Source organism: Mesoplodon bidens (assembly GCF_964165515.1).
Source record: "Mesoplodon bidens genome assembly, chromosome: 1".
Classification (NCBI taxonomy): Eukaryota; Metazoa; Chordata; class Mammalia; order Artiodactyla; family Ziphiidae; genus Mesoplodon; species Mesoplodon bidens.
In genome coordinates, this window is record NC_138176.1 from 28,318,081 (window position 1) to 28,337,327 (window position 19,247).

Here is a 19,247-nt window from a genome sequence, read left to right on the forward strand (position 1 = left end):
TAAAAGTGCAAAGGCAAGTCACAGAGTAGGAGAAAATATTCGTAACACATGTATCAAAGGACTTATATCCAGAATTCATAAAGAATTCCTACAAATCATTAGGAAAAAAATATAAAACACAATAGAAAAATGGGCAAAAGACTTGAACAGGCGCTTCACATCTAAGTAGTCAATCAACATATAAAGAAACGCTCAATTTTAAGTGTTAAGGGAAAGTTAAATTAAAAAATATGTGACAACAGTGTGAATATACTTAACACTATTGAACTGTACACTTTAAAAATGGTTAAGATAGTAAATTTTATGTTATATAAACATTTTTTTTTACCACAATTAAGAAAAAACACAAAAACCCACAATGGGATACTGGTACACACCACCAGAATGCTTCAATGAAAAAGCCAGACAACAAGTGTTGTGTAGTGAGGAAAAGGAACAATCAAACTCTCATTTACTGCTGGAGAGAGTATAAATTGGTACCACTGTCAGGACATTCTAATTCCCCTCCTAGTTACATACACAATAGAATACGTGCATTCATTGTAAATATATACCGAAAAAATTCTGTAGTTATCAAAATCTGAAAGCAACCCAAATGTTCATCTATAGTGAAGTGGATACATAAATTTGGTATATTTACATAATGAAATACTATACATCGAGAATAAACAAATTACAGGTATATGCAATAATATGACTTTCAAAAAACGATGTTAAGTGAAATAAGTCAAACAGTACAGAATGTATACTGTATGATTCCATTTACACAAAGTTCAAAACCAGGCAAAACTAACACATGATGTTAGCAGAGAGGATAACGGTTACCCTTGGGAGGGGAATGACAAAGAGGGCAGGAGTGGGTTTCTGGTCAGGTTCTTTTCCTTTCCTTCTTTGTTTAAAAAAAAAATCTTGCTGGTGGTTACTCAGATGTGTTGTTCACTTTGTGAAAATTCACTGAGCCAAACTCGGGGTCTCCTGAATATTGTATTAGGAACAGATTATTATATTCATAAAAAGAGAAATAAGGGTGAATAAAGTCCTGTTTGGTTACAGATACATAGTCCTAACCCTTATTTTCTGATATAAATGAAACAGGGAGTTCTATAAAAAAGATTTAAAATTTTGCCATGGCACAGCCTTAGTGTCTATCTTCACTTACAACCCTTTGGCCACATACAGATAACTGTTCCCATATGCCACTACTCTGAACAAGGTTAGAGCTCCCTCTAGCACTTTTAACTAAGGAAACATCACAGGCCTTTACAGAGCTGACACAGTTTGGTGCTGCCCACGGTTAAGTTCAATATGGCGATTTTTATTTTTAATTTGCTTTAATTGTTGCTATGATATGAATAATTAATAGGCTGCCTAAGCCAGTTTTGTAAAGTTCACAATACACAAATCCAGGAGAGAAATATCTACTTAGAAAGGAGGCTTAAAAATGGTTATAACTGTTATAATATTAGAGAATTTGGAACATTTATTCATGATTTGTGGCAACATTATGTCTCACCAACAAAGAAGCATGCTACCAAGCACTTCCTACTAAAAATTCTTCTGATCTTCATCAATTTTTCTCTTCATGGCTTCATACCTATATATTGTACCTATAGTACCATACAGGAGCAAAGTAGGTCAGTGTCAGGAGAACCTTGCTCTTCCGTAGAGGAGAAGAGGAAGGTTTGGCTGTAACACTTAACCTAGTTCCATCCATTCTAAAACAAGTATTTATTAGCATTAAATAACCCCCTGGACAATAGCGACCTATTCAAATTAGCCTGTATTCTTTGCCCATGCTTGTAAACTCCCTTCTCCACTGACACCTTAACCAATGGAAATTATGTTATAAATGCTTCCACTCAGCAATGTCTGTTTCACATTTGGATATGCCAGAAAGTATAATTTAGTTATAATGTTGTAATCCTACACATTTCAGGCAGCATTTGAGCAGTCTCTAAAAGTTCAATGATTATAATACACACTATCTGAGAATGCAGCCAGAAATAAAAGGGGCTTCGTTTTTCATTGTTGGGTTTCAAATCTTCCCCTCTCTGAAAGAAACACTGCTTTTCAACACTCTTGTTAAAATTAATACAAATATAAAACCAGCTAATTAATAAGTCCCTTGAATCAAGGAGAATGAAAAAGAAGAGAATATAAAGAACCACCTTAAAAAATAAATTCATTTTAGCTAAGACTATTATGTGTTCTTCATTATTCTGCACTCTAAAGAAACATTTTTTGAGCTATTATAAGGAACAAACATTTCCTATCAACCTTTTCTTAGCATACAGATCCCTCAAAAAGTGTATCCACAATTATAGGAAACTTTAACAATTTCCAAGGGAAATTTTTACCATTTTTTTTTTTTTTAGCATTCTAAATGGAGAGTAATACAAGTCAGGATGACTTCCTCTCTCATGCTCTGGTTACACACAAGCACCACTCTGCCAAAGACAGTACAGCATGGACATCAGTACTGGATCGTTCCTGTACATACCACAAAGCCATAATGCCAAGTTACTAATTAGTTTGGTTTTGCATCATGTCTGCTGGTCACATTAACACGGCCACATTCATTCCAAGGGCAGCTCAAACTAGGGGTGAAATATTATCTGAAAACAGTTATTCATTAAGCTACTGAGAGCTTCAATCATTTGTGTTTTTCCTGAGACAGGATCCACTACTTGCTTCTCTTTTAATTCACCTAGTATCTGCTGGGAGCCATATATCATGAACTAGAACAAGAATGACAGATCTAAATTAACACAACAGAAAAGCTATTTGATGCTGCCTTTTGGTTTCTCCACTTCACTCTCTTTTGTGGCATCCAAAGGCTTCAGAATCCTGGCATTAATTAAGCAACAGTTTTATTACACAAAATCAAAGCCTGAAAAGAAAAGCCTAACAGACAGTAAGAGGAGATTACAAGGTTTAATTAACAGTTTTACTTTTTTGTGGTTGCTAATTGAGGTATTTTAAATTTCTATCATCTCATATAGAATGCTGAAAAGGAAAATACTGTAAGTGTAAGAGGAGAACACAAACCTCAAATGTATTACTGTATCATGATTTTATATAACCAATTTGCATATTTCTCTTTTTCCAAATCATGGCTATTTGTTAATAAATTGTTAACACTTAATAGGCACCATAGAGAACTTTTTAGATAATCCCCTCACATTTGCTACATCTGCCCTAATTTCTATGTACTAAAACTCACAAAACACAATGATCGAAAGCACATGGCCATGGGGTCAGACAGCCTGGGTTCAAATTCTAGTTCTGCAACATACCTTGGGCAAATTGCTTGATATCTCTGAGTTCTGGTTAATCTATATATAAAATGGGGTTGTATGCTTAATGAGATTGTTGTGGGGATTTAAGTTAGAGTGTACATAAAACCCTTAACCCTTAGTGTCTGGCAAATTGTAAACATTCAATAAATAATGGTGCACAAATGCTGTAAAATTTGATGACACAATCTCTGGATTTTAATACTTTAAATAATATATATCAGACTCAACAAATATAATTTGAGAATCTACCTTCTGCAAGTGCAAATCAGTCCTATTCAGACTCTACAATGAAGGCAATTTACTTTTGCATATAATTTGCCTTTTATAGGTAACTTTTACCACACATTTTCAATTGAGGGAAAACAGGGAGTAAAAAATAGTCTAAATCTTAAAATTTGAAGTTTCAAGAGCACTAAATAATAGCATTAAGTGGAAACCAACAGCAACCTAAACAGCTGAGTAAAAAATTAGTTATATAAGCAAACTATTATATATAGAATTGGATAAACAACAAGGTCCTACTGTATAGCACAGGGAACTGTATTCAATATCTTGTGATAAACCATAATGGAAAAGAATATGAAAAAGAATGTGTATTTATGTATAACAGAAACACTTTGCTATACAGCAGAAATTAACACAAAATAGTAAATCAACTATACTTCAATAAATTAAAAAAAATAAGTTATATAAAACTCTCACTTAGAATCTACTCTTATTGCATGTTCCATGTTATAATGTTGAGATAGTGGCTCCTATGGTGTCCCAGGCTAGAAGTATTCAAGTTTACATTACTCAGTACTCAAACCTTTGAAAAGCATCCCATATCCTTTTATCACTGCAAATGGAATCTACTATAATCTATAATGTGATGTCTTCACCTATTCCCTATCAAAATGTAAAACATAAAAAGTAGTTGTATTTCTTGGACTTATATTCAGAACCCACCTCTTCTCCTTAAGTATTACCTAGAGGAAAAAAAGAAAAGTCCTTCAACCGATCAATTTTAAAGTCAAAAATGACATTATACTAATCCTACCCCCTTCCCCCGCAAAAAACCCCAAAACTAAACAAAACCCCACACATATTAAGATTCAAGGAAACTGATTTTAAGTTTCCTAATTAAACCATCAGGTTTTAAGTACTCCAATTACAAGAATAAGAAAAAAACCCACAAACCTCACACATAGATGTAAATAAAGCCACTCTTTAGGTTGCCCATTAATCCACAAGTGGCATATTCATCTTATTTACAGTATTATACCCCCTGCCATGATATTCCATTACAGAGTCACGCTACACACTCCATAGTTAACACTGTAGGAACCATCTCTTTTTAAACATGGTTTTCTCTCTGTATTTCCCTTTAGGCTTGCTCCAAAGTTTTTTGTTTTTTTAATCTTTATAATTAAATTTCTTATGCTATTAGATATTCCAAGAAAATGTGGCTAAAGTTAAAGAAGTGATGTCTGAGGTATAAAGCATAATTAAATTTATGGTCATTCTTCTAGAAATATTTAAGCATTTCTGTTTGTCGTGGTCTTAGTGCTCCATGTGACCAAGTGCTTCTTACATATATTTATATGTGAACTGTAACTATCAAAAACTTCTATTCTTTCCATTAGAGAATATCCAGGGAGATTTTACACACACACACACACACACACACACACACACACACCCCACAGAATAATATTCATGTTTATTTGCTTTTTGTTTTCATTTGCTTTTTTTTTTTTTTTTTTTTTTGCTGTACGCGGGCCTCTCACTGCTGTGGCCTCTCCCGTTGCGGAGCACAGGCTCCGGACACACAGGCTCCGCGGCCATGGCTCGCGGGCCCAGCCGCTCCGCGGCATGTGGGATCTTCCAGGATAGGGGCACGAACCCGTGTCCCCTGCATCGGCAGGCGGACTCTCAACCACTGCGCCACCAGGGAAGCCCCATTTGCTTTTGATCAACCTGTTTCTTAATTACTCACTCCTGTCCCAATCCTCCTCTTTCCTGTCTGAAACAGGGGATTCAAGGTCCAACTATTAATTCTGATACCCTCATCATGTCTTTACAATCACCAAACTATCTAAAAGCATGAGTACTTACAAAAAATATTTACTAAAGTGTAATCAGACAGAGCCTGGACTTTGAAGCCCTAAGGGACATTTTTTTTGTTTTAACTGATAAAACTAATTACCAAGTTTAACCAGGAAAAATAAGTTTTTGATATAAAAGGACTGCCAATATATGCTTACACTGTAAATCCTGACACAGCAATTCAAATGAGATTTGTATTCCAAAACAATTTCTAAAACAATTACTAAGGTAAGGTTACCACCTTGAACGAATTGTACTGGACTCATACTAAGGTGTTACCATACTCATAGTAAGTCCAATGACATGAGGTCATCTTCAATCCTTTAAAGACCTATGTTTACAAGGTAGGTGATTATTATTGAGTAAGCATTTAAAATTGCATAGAATTATTGACTAGGTAACCCAGAGTATTTAACGCAGTTAGTTAAATTTTCTGGAAACAGTCTTGCCACAGTTCAGGCAGAACAAGATATTTTACAAGCAGTAAGGGGTGGGGGGATGGGGGAGATGAAGAAATAATATTTGCTAGATGTCAAATGTTCGATATAAATCAAATGTTGAAAAGCTATAGGTCCTTCGTAGTGTGAGGCCAAGTATAACAGAAGGGATACACAGGGCCTCCAAATACTACTTAAAAATCAACCGTATGCAGTAGAGCAAGGACTCTGAAGTCAGAAAGATGACTCAAAACTCTACAGCTTAGAGATGTGAAAAGTTTTAATTTCTCTAAGTTTCAGGTTCCTTATCTGTAAAATAGGGATAGTATCATCCATCTCATCAGGTTGAAACAGACAACACAGCTAGCACAAAAGTGCCTAAACACAGGGGCTTAATAAATATTAACATATTCTCTCTCTCCTCCTCAAACTTTTGAGTAGTACAAAAGTAAAAATAAGTATCTTCCATCCTGAAGTTACAAGAGAAAGAAAATGGACCTTTAAAAATTCCTTGTATAGGAATATACCCCAAACTAATAATTGAGGGGGATGAGGAACTTAGAAAAGATTATCACAGCCTCAGAGATAAAACTGGTTCCATACATAAGAACTTTAAATAAGGGTGTGTTAGGTGAGCTCCAAAGGACTAGACTAATGAAAATTTCTCTAAAGTGAACCCTACTGATGAGATTTTGGATTAGTAGAATTTAAGGTGACTTGGCAACTCTAGCTCTGTTAGGAAATTAAAAGGGAGTTTCTTGGTCATTCAGCCAGTTAGACATTTCTATTATTACTATTATAAACAAACAAAAAAGATGCCCTCAAAAAAAGAAACATCTATTTTTATTTTTTTATTTTTTATTTTTTTCTTGCGGTACGCGGGCCTCTCACTGCTGTGGCCTCTCCCATTGCGGAGCACAGACTCCGGACGCGCAGGCTCAGCGGCCATGGCTCACGGGCCCAGCTGCTCCGCGGCATGTGGGATCCTCCCGGACCAGGGCACGAACCCGTGTCCCCTGCATCGGCAGGCGGACTCTCAACCACTGCGCCACCAGGGAAGCCCAGAAACATCTATTTTAACACTCATCTTAAGAAACAAATCTTACTGGAAAAGAGCTCTAACAACAAGAACAAATATTGGCAAGATCATTAAGTCAGATGGAATTCCAGAATCATAGGAAAATGGAAAAACACAATTTTATTTTTGTAGAAACTTGGTATAGAGAACATTTAAATTCATAGCTCATTTGCCTTACAAGAAGCTGAACTCACAACACAAGAATAAAATTTTACATGTATGAATCCTGAGCTCATGGGTACTGAAAGGTTCACAAGGAGAGCTCACTCAGGTTTCACAAGCTTTGTAAGCGATCTATTTATACCGTATGACTAAGAACATACTTATTTATGGAGAGCTTATGAGCCCAGGCTTCTGGAACTGTCACTAAGAGAGAAGAGAACGAAAAGCCACAAAAATCCATAAAAGCAGTAAGACTAAAAATCTCTTCCAGATTAAGAAATGCAGAAAAGTTATCACACAAAGTTCTAACAAGTGGGCTTTAAAATACTAATATGCACAGTAGCACCATTCTCTTATAGAGTGTAGGGGGGAAGTCCTAGAAACTATTTAGTATTAAGTCACTGATCTTAAAATACTGATACATTTAAGTCTTAATGAATATTTTCAGGAAAACCTATTAGTCAAAAAACAAAACAAAAAATCAGGTTTCTGACAGAATTGCAAGAGCTATACTAAAGATTTTTAGAGGGGAAAGGAAGGTAGGGAGATAGGTACTAGGAGGAAGTGAAGGGGCTTTGTTCTATAAGTTCTGCAAAGAAGTAGAATATCAGGGACTTATATTCTGCAAATACAGTATCTCAGGGCTGCAATAAAGAATTTCTGTTAGTTACATATATTATTTTAAAAGTCCTATTAACTATGATGAGAAAAGATTAGCTTACACCTAACCTGAATATTTCATACTATACTTTAGGCTCTTTCCTGTTAATTCTATACTCAGATGGGTACCTGATAAACTGGCTTTTACGTATTAATATTTTAAATAAGTGCCTAAGACAACTGACTGTAAATATTAAGAAAACAAATTTATTTTATATGTTTTTGGAAGATATCTGGATTCATCTACATAGCCTATATTACTTGCTTTTACAGTAAGCCACTAAACTTAAGATATAAACTCTAAAATACTGCAAATCCTGGTGGCCTCATATACTTTCCCATAGTCAAAGCCTGTCAAAGGTGGCCAAGAAAACAGGCACTGATTTGGTAGAGAAAATTTGGCTCATTAATGTCTTCCACAGCCTAATACCATATTTTCCAATATTTCAGGGATGATTAACATGGTTACAATTTTAGTATAACTGAGCTTTAAGTGGATGAACCAGCCCTTAGTCTCAGTTACTGCATAGATTTTCCCCCCTCTTCCTCCTATAAACACCATTCATTGATAGTCAATTCTCAATTATATAAACTGAAATAACACAGTCCCCCACATAGAGAAGTCAATGGCATAAGGGAAAAAAACCAAATAGTGAATTTCCTAATAAACAGAATCAGGAAAGGAACATAATTTAAATACCCCATAGCTTACTGCCTGCATTAGGGTCCTCTTTTAAATAATTCAAAGTGACAGAAGTCCTCCAAACCAGAAAACTCGCATGCTACTTGCAAGGAAAACTCTATATTGGAGGGGTGGGGTGGTAGGAGGCTAAGACGGCAGACCTTTTAAAATTTTAATTTCTCTGGTTACCTGATTTTTAAAAAACGAAAGGTTAAAACCCAGAGTGCAATGCCAAAGAAACTGTAAAGTTCTAAATGACCCTTGACAGAGTTACCGTCTACAGATCATTAATACATCAACCATATTTGTGACAATACTTTGGCAAGTAGGTAGTATTTCTTTCTTTCAATTGAAGTAAAATTGGCATATAACACTACATTAGTTTCAAGTGTATAGGCAGTACTTCTTAAAGTCTGTAAACCAGCTCTAGAGTGGAAACAAAATGCCTGTATACAGCAACAAAAGTATGATGTAAAACCCGAAGATTCTTCTTTTTCATTCTCTTTTAAGGAACTGTGCCTGGCATTGTGCAGCTGTGGTGTTGCCTTCATCACTCCCAACATTTCCAGTCTTGCTAATTAAAAGGTTGATCACAGAACAATGCTCTTCTCATTAATTTCGGTGTTCCGATTGGGCAGGATCCCTGCTTACCCCACCTGATCTTTTCACACTGCTGAAGTTAATGTGACAGGAGCCCGAAGATGGATTACCTGCTACCATATTGCCCATTGCCTCCAATCAGGAGCTATCTGTGTAAACTGATTGTTCTAATTTGCTCTCATTATTTTTACAATATCAGGAGAAAATAACGCACACAGCTCACTGTCAAAGCCATGAAAATCAGCCATTAGTTAAACCCAGACACTGAGTGGCTTTATTAGAGGCACTGCAGTTTATTGATGTAGCTCCAGTCAAACAAGGCAGCATTTGCTTCAGTAGAAGGAAATGTTTATACTGAAAGTAAATATTTATTGTAATAATACCCACAGCAACACGGTGTTTTGAAGAATCCTGTCCTTATTTTATAAGCTTGGTTTTGACACAAATTAACAACAATGAACAGTTGGGTTGGCATAAGAAAGTAGATAACATTTAATACACACACAGTAGCATGAAAATCTGTCTATTAACTCGAATATGTGAGCACTCTTCACCTCCTATACCCTGTATAATAAGAAACTCTATTCTGTGACTACAAATGCTAATCAATCAATAAATAGTGGAGGTTCTACTTTGCACAACACAACAACAAATATATTTCTAAAACAGCAATTTTATGACTTAGAAATCAAAATGGTTTCTATAATGATTATATAGGTATAGGTTTAAATAATAAAAACTGTATTCTTATACAATGTAAGTGATCAAGAAAGATTATTAATCCTAGTATCACAGAATTCACAATATATTTCAGAATTGGAAAATAAGAAGCATAATAAAGCCAGTTAAGCAAACAACAATCTGGGTTTTAAACCCTTCAGTAAGAGATGGTTGCTTAAAGCAGAAGACAGAATTCTAAACAAAGGTTTGATAGTCAATGAGATAATATCTTTAAAAGATTTGTCCTGGGCACAAAGAAAATATATTTTCCTGTTGTAAAGAAAATGCTAAACTCTAGAAGAAAATATATTAATTTGGCATTTCTAGGCTTGCTTAGCTGAGAACATTTTGTAGAAATGTTAGCTAAATGCTGCCTGAGCAGCATTTTGGGGGGCTGGAGAAGGAGGGTATAAATAATGGAAACTGATGCCTTTTAAATAAAGGAATTTAATCCACACATTCTATCCCTATTCCCCTTTTCCGTATTAGAAGGAAACATGGCTTCCTCCTGTTTTCTATCTATACTAAGATTCCTAGGTAATGTGAAGGCAAGAGTATGCCCTTCTTGCTGCTCCCCCTTTAATGGCCACTTTTCTTTTTCTAAGAAACGTGTGCCACGCTTTTCTCCTTAAAATTCCTACACTAAAGACTGCACCATACTGCACTCCGCAAAACGTGCTGATGGCGCCAATTACAAGCCCCCAGCCTAACGCTCCAGCCCCCACCATTCGGGCAGATTTATGCGGACTCTTGCCGACGTTATTACAAGTCAGAGTTTATTGGGAAATTGTTACATTATGCGGAGTGTCTAACAAATTGCTTATGCTGCTATAATTGGATTACAACAGCCGCTTGCTCCCACCGGTAAGATTAGGCAAGTAGGACTCCTGCCGATCTCTGAGCGTTAGCAGTAATTTTATTTGCCTTGCCTCTCTCTTTCCTAACAACATGCCTCTCTCCCTGCCAGCTGTCTGCTGAAAAGGCACAGGCTTGTTCCTTGGCCCTAACAATGCAATTACAGCCCCGCAGATCGCACTGTTTGTGCATTAAGTACAGAGTCAAAACGAGGCGAATTGATCGTTTGACTTTTGGAGAAGCCATGTGATCACTTGGTGCGGGTGATCCGACATGCATCAGCAGGCAATACTGCAGTCAGTTCTTGATGAAAAACTTTCTTCCTTCATCCCACTCTCTCCCAACCTTTCCTTTTTCACTGAGGGAGACAATGACTGGGCTCATCTCATGCTAATCTAGATCAACCCACAAAGACAAACTCAATCTTATTAGCTCCCTGGCTAGACAGAAATGTGAATAGGTTCTAGCATCTTGAAGCGCCTCAGTCAGATATATCAGTGGTTCCCAACAGTTGAACCACTGCTGCTATCTAAAAAAAGGCTCATAAAGAGTTCACTGAAGGGAAAAAGTTTACAGAAACACTGTAGTTCAAAAGAACTACAGAAAGTTTTAGGTTTTGGCAAATAAAACTGCCTTGGAAAGGTTTTGTTATAAGCTCTGTCTATTCAAGCAGCCATCAAGAAATCAGCACTGAACCTGTGTCCTGCCTTTCTCCACAGATCTGCTCTGCTGGAAGATGCTGGTGGTCAATGTGCAGAATCAATGCCTCTGACTTCAGACTTAAAAACAGTCAGTCTGATCCCCATTCAGGGCAAAAGTTTAACATATTTTGTTAACAGTTTTCAGTTTCTTGTTTCTTTTTCTTGTATGTTTAACAATGAGAGCAGGTAGCAAGGAGACTGTGCAAGTATTTACTGTGAATCTAGACTATTATAATTCATGAAGATTCTCACTGGGGTCCTAACTTTTTTTTTTTAATTAACTTTGCTGAAATGGTTGAAAATGACTTTGAATTTTACCAATTGTAATACAGACCAGGATTCCTATTTACACTTTCCCCTCCAGTGGCATATGCTACTTAGGGTTCCTGAAGCTGATTACACAACAAATGTGCAGTCAATCTGCTGATCCATTTTGGTGCCCCATGTTTGTATTCTTAAATATCATGCACATCTAGAAGGTTATGTATTCTCATATCCTTAATCTGACAAACGCACAAACTGTTGTCTATAATGAGGATTCTTGATTCTATTATTACTTCAAAGTGAGCTTGGAAAAGTCACTGTACTAGTATTTCTCAGAACCTCTCTGTAATCCCCATTAACATTCATTAAATTCATATAAATATTTAAAGATGGAAGAAAAAACATTACTTCTAAACTTAATTCCTGCCTCTTTAATACAGCAATAAGCCTAATGTATAAAACATTATACTTCAGTTTTTCCAACCACATCAGCTTCAATGATATGGTTAAATCTTAATATATTCTCCACAAAGCTACTCTTTAGACCCAACAGAGAAGCTTGTGTACAGAATGGACCATCTGACCCGCTACTTGTGGAACAGTATATTAAAGAAGTCTGTTAACACGTAGTTTAAAACTCAAAAGAAACTCTGAACAGCTGAAATGCCTTATAAATAGCACAGACCCAGAGGAAGTGCAAACGTCTGCATTGTGAATTGTAGATCTTAATTACCGACAATGGCTGGTACAGCAAGTAGCACAGGAAAAAAGTGAAACAGTTGCACTGTTCATGGTTGGCAATAATTCTTCAGGAAAATATTTACTATCAATCAGTTATGAGAAAAGGGACTCTGTGCTCGTAAAACAGCACGCTGCTTCTCATACCAGGACCATTTTGCTTCAGCATAATCTGAATTTAAACAGCTTGTTTCCTGCGGATATAATTTTGGAAATAAATAAAACAAGTCTTCTATCAAAATCTGGAGTGAGTGGAAAGGAACATCACATTTTTCTGTCTCAGTTGCAAAAAGATTATTAGTCTAAAGTAAAAAACAATAACAACAAACAATAACAACTACAATACAGAACACATCTACAAAGGACTATGGAAGGGGTTTATTTTCTAAATATAAAGAGGCAGAACTTCTCCAACCTAGGCAGGAATCCAGGCAGATGTGTTCAAAAACAACTCAGTTTTAATTGTATGTGTATGTGTGTGTGTAAGGGTAAATTAGGGAAAAGCCTGAAAACAAAAATTTTCAATAATACTTAAAGTCAATAAAAATATAACAAAAATTAATGCTCTTTATTTTTCCAGTAAGCTTTCTTTACCAATTAAAAGACATCATGAAGGTTGACAATTAGGTACAACATGATTATTGATTTTAAAGATTAAGTTGGAGGTCAATAATGACTGTCCATTTAAAGCTACAATAAACACAGAGCTTATCATGTTCCAAACACAAACCTCATGAACTACAGGGCTATAATTAGTAAGAAGGAAGGCTTTGGAAGAAATAAAAAACATCTCAATGCCTCCAAATATTACTTGGATTAAGTTATACTATAAAATGACCCTTCCTCCATTTTTATTTTAAAATATTTTCTTAAGACTCATTCTTCAAGTCAGAGATTCAGAAGATTATTAACCGAGGGTGGCTGTAGTTTGCCTTACAACTTTGTCTTCTTGTATTCTAAAGAGGACTAAGTGTCTCTTTTCATACACCTATTATAAAACATTTATTTTAAGGTATCTCTGGCAAAGAAGTCACATACAATATATTATAGGGGTCCAAACATAACAGGATTGCTGTTTTTAAAGGGACTAACTGGTATTAATGTCTTATATAAACAGTTTTCAATAATAAGGTCTTAGACTTTAATTACCATCTCCACCCAAACCAAAGTCACACCTATCAGAATTAGTTGTTTTGAACTAGAGGGCCAAAATGGTTGATATCACCATATTTTAGCTGCTCTCCATGGAGCTGGACATTCAAGGCCACTTTGGAGCACAATCTGAATCAACAACACATACTTGTACCAAGTTAAAAACCAATGCAGCCATATCAAGTATAGCAGGTGAAACTATCCAGTTAAGGGCTAAAGGTGAAGAGCATGAAATAGGGACAAGCTTACAGACCTACAAAAATAATGGCAAGTCATTACTTTTCAAAGGGCAAGCAATAAATGAGGCCAGTAGAAGCAGCACAGAATCATGAGATACACATAACATATGTAAATAAAAAAGGGAAAATTCTTCCTATTCCCATGTTATTGGCACTTCACTGGAGACTGTTGCAACAAAGAGAATTTTCAGCTACATGTTTTTATTTGCCATCGACCAACTGATTATTTGGCTCAGATCTGAAGCAATGAACCAGAAGATGAAGATGGGCCAATAAAAGGAATCAGAAAGTTAGGTGGGTTCCTAAACTAGGAAATGATAGAAATCATTATTAAATTAGGGTGTTTAAGGAGATGATGAAAGGATATAGGTGGCAGAATAATGCTAAAATAAGCAAGAATGGGATGAGAGGGTCACCATTTGAGAGCAATGGAAACAGCAGCAATGAGCAAATTTATTTCCTCACTCAAGAGCATAGAAGAAATTATACCATTGTGCCAGATGCCACAAGATTTCTAACCATGCACCTCTAAAGTAGAAGGTAGGAGAGGAAAAAAGAACCCATCATACAGACATACACCAACATAGCTCTGTAGCTTAGAGATCCTGGCTTACAAAGTATTGAGAAAACAAAAGGAACAGATGCTCACTTGGCCAGCTCTCAATGTAACTCATTAAAATCGTCACCCTGTCCTTGGATCGGTGCTCATGCTAAGATTTTACCTTGTTTAGCCAGAACTCACCCACTTGTGATGAAACTGAGAACAGCATGGCCAAAAAGGAAAAAGATTATTTTCAAAGGCCCAAATTATTGGTCTCCTCAATGTACAAATGCTAGATAAAAAATAGGGTCAATCAGCACTTGGCTAGTTGTGACTATATGACTGAAAAATAAATACACGTTAATTTATAATATTCATATTTTGCAGTAAATTATTAAGACATTCTAATTTAAGAACTGAACTGATTAACTCTACCTTTTTTCACTATAACTTTTAATAAATTCCGACATTTCTTATATGGATCATTTCCAATGGTTCTATTTTGTATGATATATTTTCAGTTGATAAAGTATGTCCTTTATCAACTGAAACTACTTCATGTTTTAAGAAATAAAACAAAATAAAAAATATTGCTGTTCCTTGATTTTTGTAGCAAAGAATGGAGACACATGATACCAGGCCTGGCTCTAATAATAACAGTAACAGAGACGCTAAGTGTATAGATTAAACACTAGATTAGACAATAGATTAAACTATTTAAAGTTGGGAATGTTGTAAAAGTGACAAATCCCTGAATAGTTATAAAAGGCAGTAATTTTGCAGATATGCAGAGTAGAAGTCTAGAAACAGAGCCCGTACTGTACTTTTACTTACTCCTGGAATAATTTAAATGGCTGAAATCTAAATTTCGGTCAAAGTTCCTGAGTAATTAGCGATGGAAAACTTGAGGCATAGTTGATACAATTATTAGATTGCAAGATCTCTAATACGTAAGATTATTTTTGTATTTAGGCTATAGATACGGCACACATTTATACATAAGAAACAAGCAGCTCCATATGCGTGATTAAACATACTTGTCCAGTCAGATCAAGATCACCAAAAGCGGTATTTTTATCAATAGCCACTCAATAAATAATAATAGTGATATAATAATTGGATTTTCTATAGCATATTTCACCATCCTACAATGGTGTACTCTATACTTATTACATTTTAAAACCACCAACAAACTTATGAGAATAACTGTTATTTTTTTTTATACAAATCTTTTTTTTTTGGCCGCACCACACAGGATCTTTAGTTCCCCGACCGGGGATCGAACCTGTGTCCCCTGCAGTGGAAGCAAGGAGTCTTAACCACTGGACAGCCAGGGAAGTCCCACACAAATCTTATCTGTAATAATCCATAACTAGTGTAAAGCAACAAATGTGAATTAGACTAAAGTGTGACCAGAACACATTATCAAAAAATTCTGCTGCAACTGAAGAGAAAGAAACTCCAACTTGCAATCTGCTTTGGATAAAATGATGCCTCCTACATTCTTTTTAAAAATCCTATAATAGGAACTTCCCTGGTGGTCCAGCCGTTAAGACTCTGTGCTCCCAATGCAGGGGCCCTGGGTTCAATTCCTGGTTAGGGGACTAGATCCTGCATGCCCAACTAAAGATAAAAAGCTTGTATGGGGTTTCCCTGGTGGCGCAGTGGTTGAGAGTCCGCCTGCCGATGCAGGGGACATGGGTTCGTGCCCTGGTCCGGGAAGATCCCACATGCTGCGGAGCAGCTAGGCCCGTGAGCCATGGCCGCTGAGCCTGCGCGTCCAGAGCCTGTGCTCCGCAACGGGAGAGGCCACAACAGTGAGAGGCCCCCGTGCAGCAAAAAAAAAAAAAAAAAAAAAAGCTTGTATGCCACAACTAAAGATCCCACATGCCGCAACTAAAACATCCCACACGCCGCAACTAAGACCCAGCACAGCCAAATAAATAAAAATAAAATAAATATTAAAAAATCCTATAATAGTCTTTAATAGCAATACTGAGTAAAGATGTCTATAGATAAACCATTATTATGATGTGGTATAATATATATTGATGTGTAATATTACTTACTTTGGCCACACAATTTTCAGTCTTCATAGCAGTGCTTGCTAGACATACTGTCTCTTGATTTAAGCAGAGTCTGGCACAGCTGTTGTAGGTCTGTAAAGAGAATTTTTTGGAAATAGGTTTAAATACTGAAATACTGTCGTGTAGTTTTCAAATTCTGCCTTATTTCTCAAAATCAACAAACAAATAGATCCTATGTGTAAATACCAGATTTACGGGAGCTGCGGGACAAGGTAGACGGGGGAAGTAAAGAAAGTGAGAGCCCAAAAGTGCCACTGATGTGCCCACGAACAAGTATGTGAGCAGCAGTGACTTTACTGTATATACAAAAGGCAGGGATGTCAGCTATTCAAAAATGGGCAAAGGACTTGAACAGAGATTATCCAAGAAGATATGCAAATGGCTAAAAAGCTCATGAAAAGTTGCTCAACATGACTAATCATGAGAGGAATGCAAATCAAAACTACCATAAGATACCACCTTACACCCATTAGGATGGTTACTATTAAAAAAACAAAACAAAACCAGAAAACAAGTGTTGGTGAAAACGTGGAGAAATTTGAACCCTTGTGCACTGTTAGTGGGAATGTAAAATGGTACGGCCACTGTGGAAAACAGTATAGTGGCAGTTCCTCAAAAAAAGTAAAAATAGAATTACCATATGATCCAGCAATTCCAATTCTGGGTATATACCCAAAAGAACTGAAAACAGAGTCTTGATGAGATACTTGTACATCCATGTTCATAGCAGCATTATCCACAATAGCTAAAATGTGGAAGCAACCCAAGTGTCCACTGACGGATGAATGGATAAGCATTCATCTGAATGTGGTATATACATACAGTAGAATGGTATTCAGCCTTAAAAAGGAAAGACGTTCTGACATATACTGCAACATGGATGAAACCTAAGGACGGTATGCTATGTGAAATAAGCCAGTCACAAAAAGACAAACACTGTATGATTCCACTTAGATAGTCAAAACAAAATAGAATGGTGGCTGCCAGGGGCTGGGAGAAGCGGGGAATAGGGAGTTACTGTTTAATGAGTACAGAGTTTCAGTTTTACAAGATGTTAAGAGTTATGTGGATAGGACTTCCCTGGTGGTGCAGTGGTTAAGAATCCGCCTGCCAATGTAGGGAACATGGGTTCGAGCCCTGGTCCAGGAAGATCCCACACGCCGTGGAGCAACTAAGCCAGTGCGCCACAACTACTGAGCCTGCGCTCTAGGGCCTGTGAGCCACAACTACTGAAGCCCACGTGCCTAGAGCCTATGCTTGGCAACAAGAGAAGCCACCGCAATGAGAAGCCCATGCACCGCAACAGAGTAGCCCCGGCTCGCCGCAACTAGAGAAAAGCCTGTGCGCGGCAACAAAGACCCAATGCAGCCAAAAATAAAATTTAAAAAAAAATTTTTTAAAAAGAGTTATGCGGATGAATGGTGGTGACTATTACACAACAATGTGAATGTATTTAATATCACGAACTGTATGTTTAAGAATAGTTAAGATGGTAAATGTTATGTTACATGTATTTTACCACAATAAAGAAAAACACTGGTTATACTTTATTGTAATCAAACTTGCCAATATATTAATTAAAATGTTTCCTTTTAGTCTTAAATTTTTACTTATAGTAAATGTCATGGCTCTCAAACAATAGTGCATGTCAGAATCATCTGGGCTTGTTAAAACACAGATCGCTGGGTCCCATCCCCAGAGCTTCTGAGAATCTGCATTTTTAACAAGTCCCCAGCTGATGTTAATGCTGCTGGTCTAAGAACACTCTTTGAGAACTATTTTTATAAATATGTGTGTTGAAATTAAAGAGAAAAATCTTAAGACGTCGGCGATCTCTTATAACCAATAATAGGAAAGAATCAAGTTTTTAAAATTCTAGATTTACTGAATAGTTGCAAAAATAGATATGAGTTCCTGTATACCCTTCCCCAGCTTTCCTTTATGTTTTTAAAAATATTTATTTATTAATTATTTTTCTCTGCATCGGGTCTTAGCTGTGGCACACGGGATCTTTTGTTGCGGTGCACAGGCTCCTCTCTAGTTGTGGTGCACGGGCTTCTCTCTAGTTGTGGCACACGGGCTCTGTGGTTGCAGTGTGTGGACTCTCTAGTTGCAGTGCGTGGGCTTGCTCAATAGTTGCAGCGCATGGGCTTAGTTGCCCTGCAGCATGTGGGATCTTAGTTCCCCCACCAGGGATCGAACCTGCGTCCCTTGCATTGGAAGCTGATCTCTTAACCACTGGACCACCAGGGAAATCCCCCAGCTTCCCTTTATGTTGATGTCTTACACAACCACAGAACATTTATCAAAACTAAGGAATTAACCTTGGTACAATATAAAGTTAAGAACTTATTTGAGTTTCACCAGTTTTTCCACTAACATCCTTTTTCTGTTCAGGATCTAATCCAAGATCCCACATTGCATTTTGTTGCTGTGTATCCTTAGTTTCCTCTAACCTGTGACAATTCCTCAGTCTTTGCTCGTCTTTCATGATTCTGACACTTCTGAAGAGTACTGATTAATCTACAGAATGTCCCTTTGTTTGGGTTTGTCTCATGTTTTCTCATATCAGATTGAGGTTATACATTATAGGAAAGGATACAACAGAAGTGATATAACCTTCTCAATGCATCAAGTCAAGAGGTATGTTGCTGAGTGCTTCTGGTGATATTAACCATGACCACTTGCCTAAGGTTGTGTCTGCCAAGATTCTCTATTATAAGCTTATTATTTTTCCTTTAGAAATTACTAAATATATTGTGGGAAATACTTGAAGACTATGCAAGTATTTTGCTTCTGCTTCAACTTTTGCCTGCTAATTGTAGCATACTGGTGGATCTTGCCTGTTGTAATTTTTACTGTGGTGTTCTAATGGTGACTTTTAAATTTCTCTTTCCATCTACATCTATTAATTGGAATTCTTCTTAAGGAAGCGCTATAGTTC

At 36.6% G+C, this 19,247-nt stretch overlaps 1 protein-coding gene across 11 annotated transcripts in view; it reads right to left on the bottom strand.

The window, feature by feature from the left end:
• Positions 1–19,247, bottom strand: part of BTRC (beta-transducin repeat containing E3 ubiquitin protein ligase) — a 191,760-nt gene that overhangs the window by 57,263 nt on the left and 115,250 nt on the right. For 10 of the 11 annotated variants that reach the window (XM_081222503.1, XM_081222502.1, XM_081222501.1 and 7 more), the window contains one exon: positions 16,286–16,375. The exons of the other annotated variant lie outside the window; for it this stretch is intronic. In XM_081222503.1, coding sequence (XP_081078629.1) covers positions 16,286–16,375 — 90 coding nt within the window. The remainder of the gene's footprint in view (positions 1–16,285; positions 16,376–19,247) is intronic. 11 annotated transcript variants of the gene reach the window in all.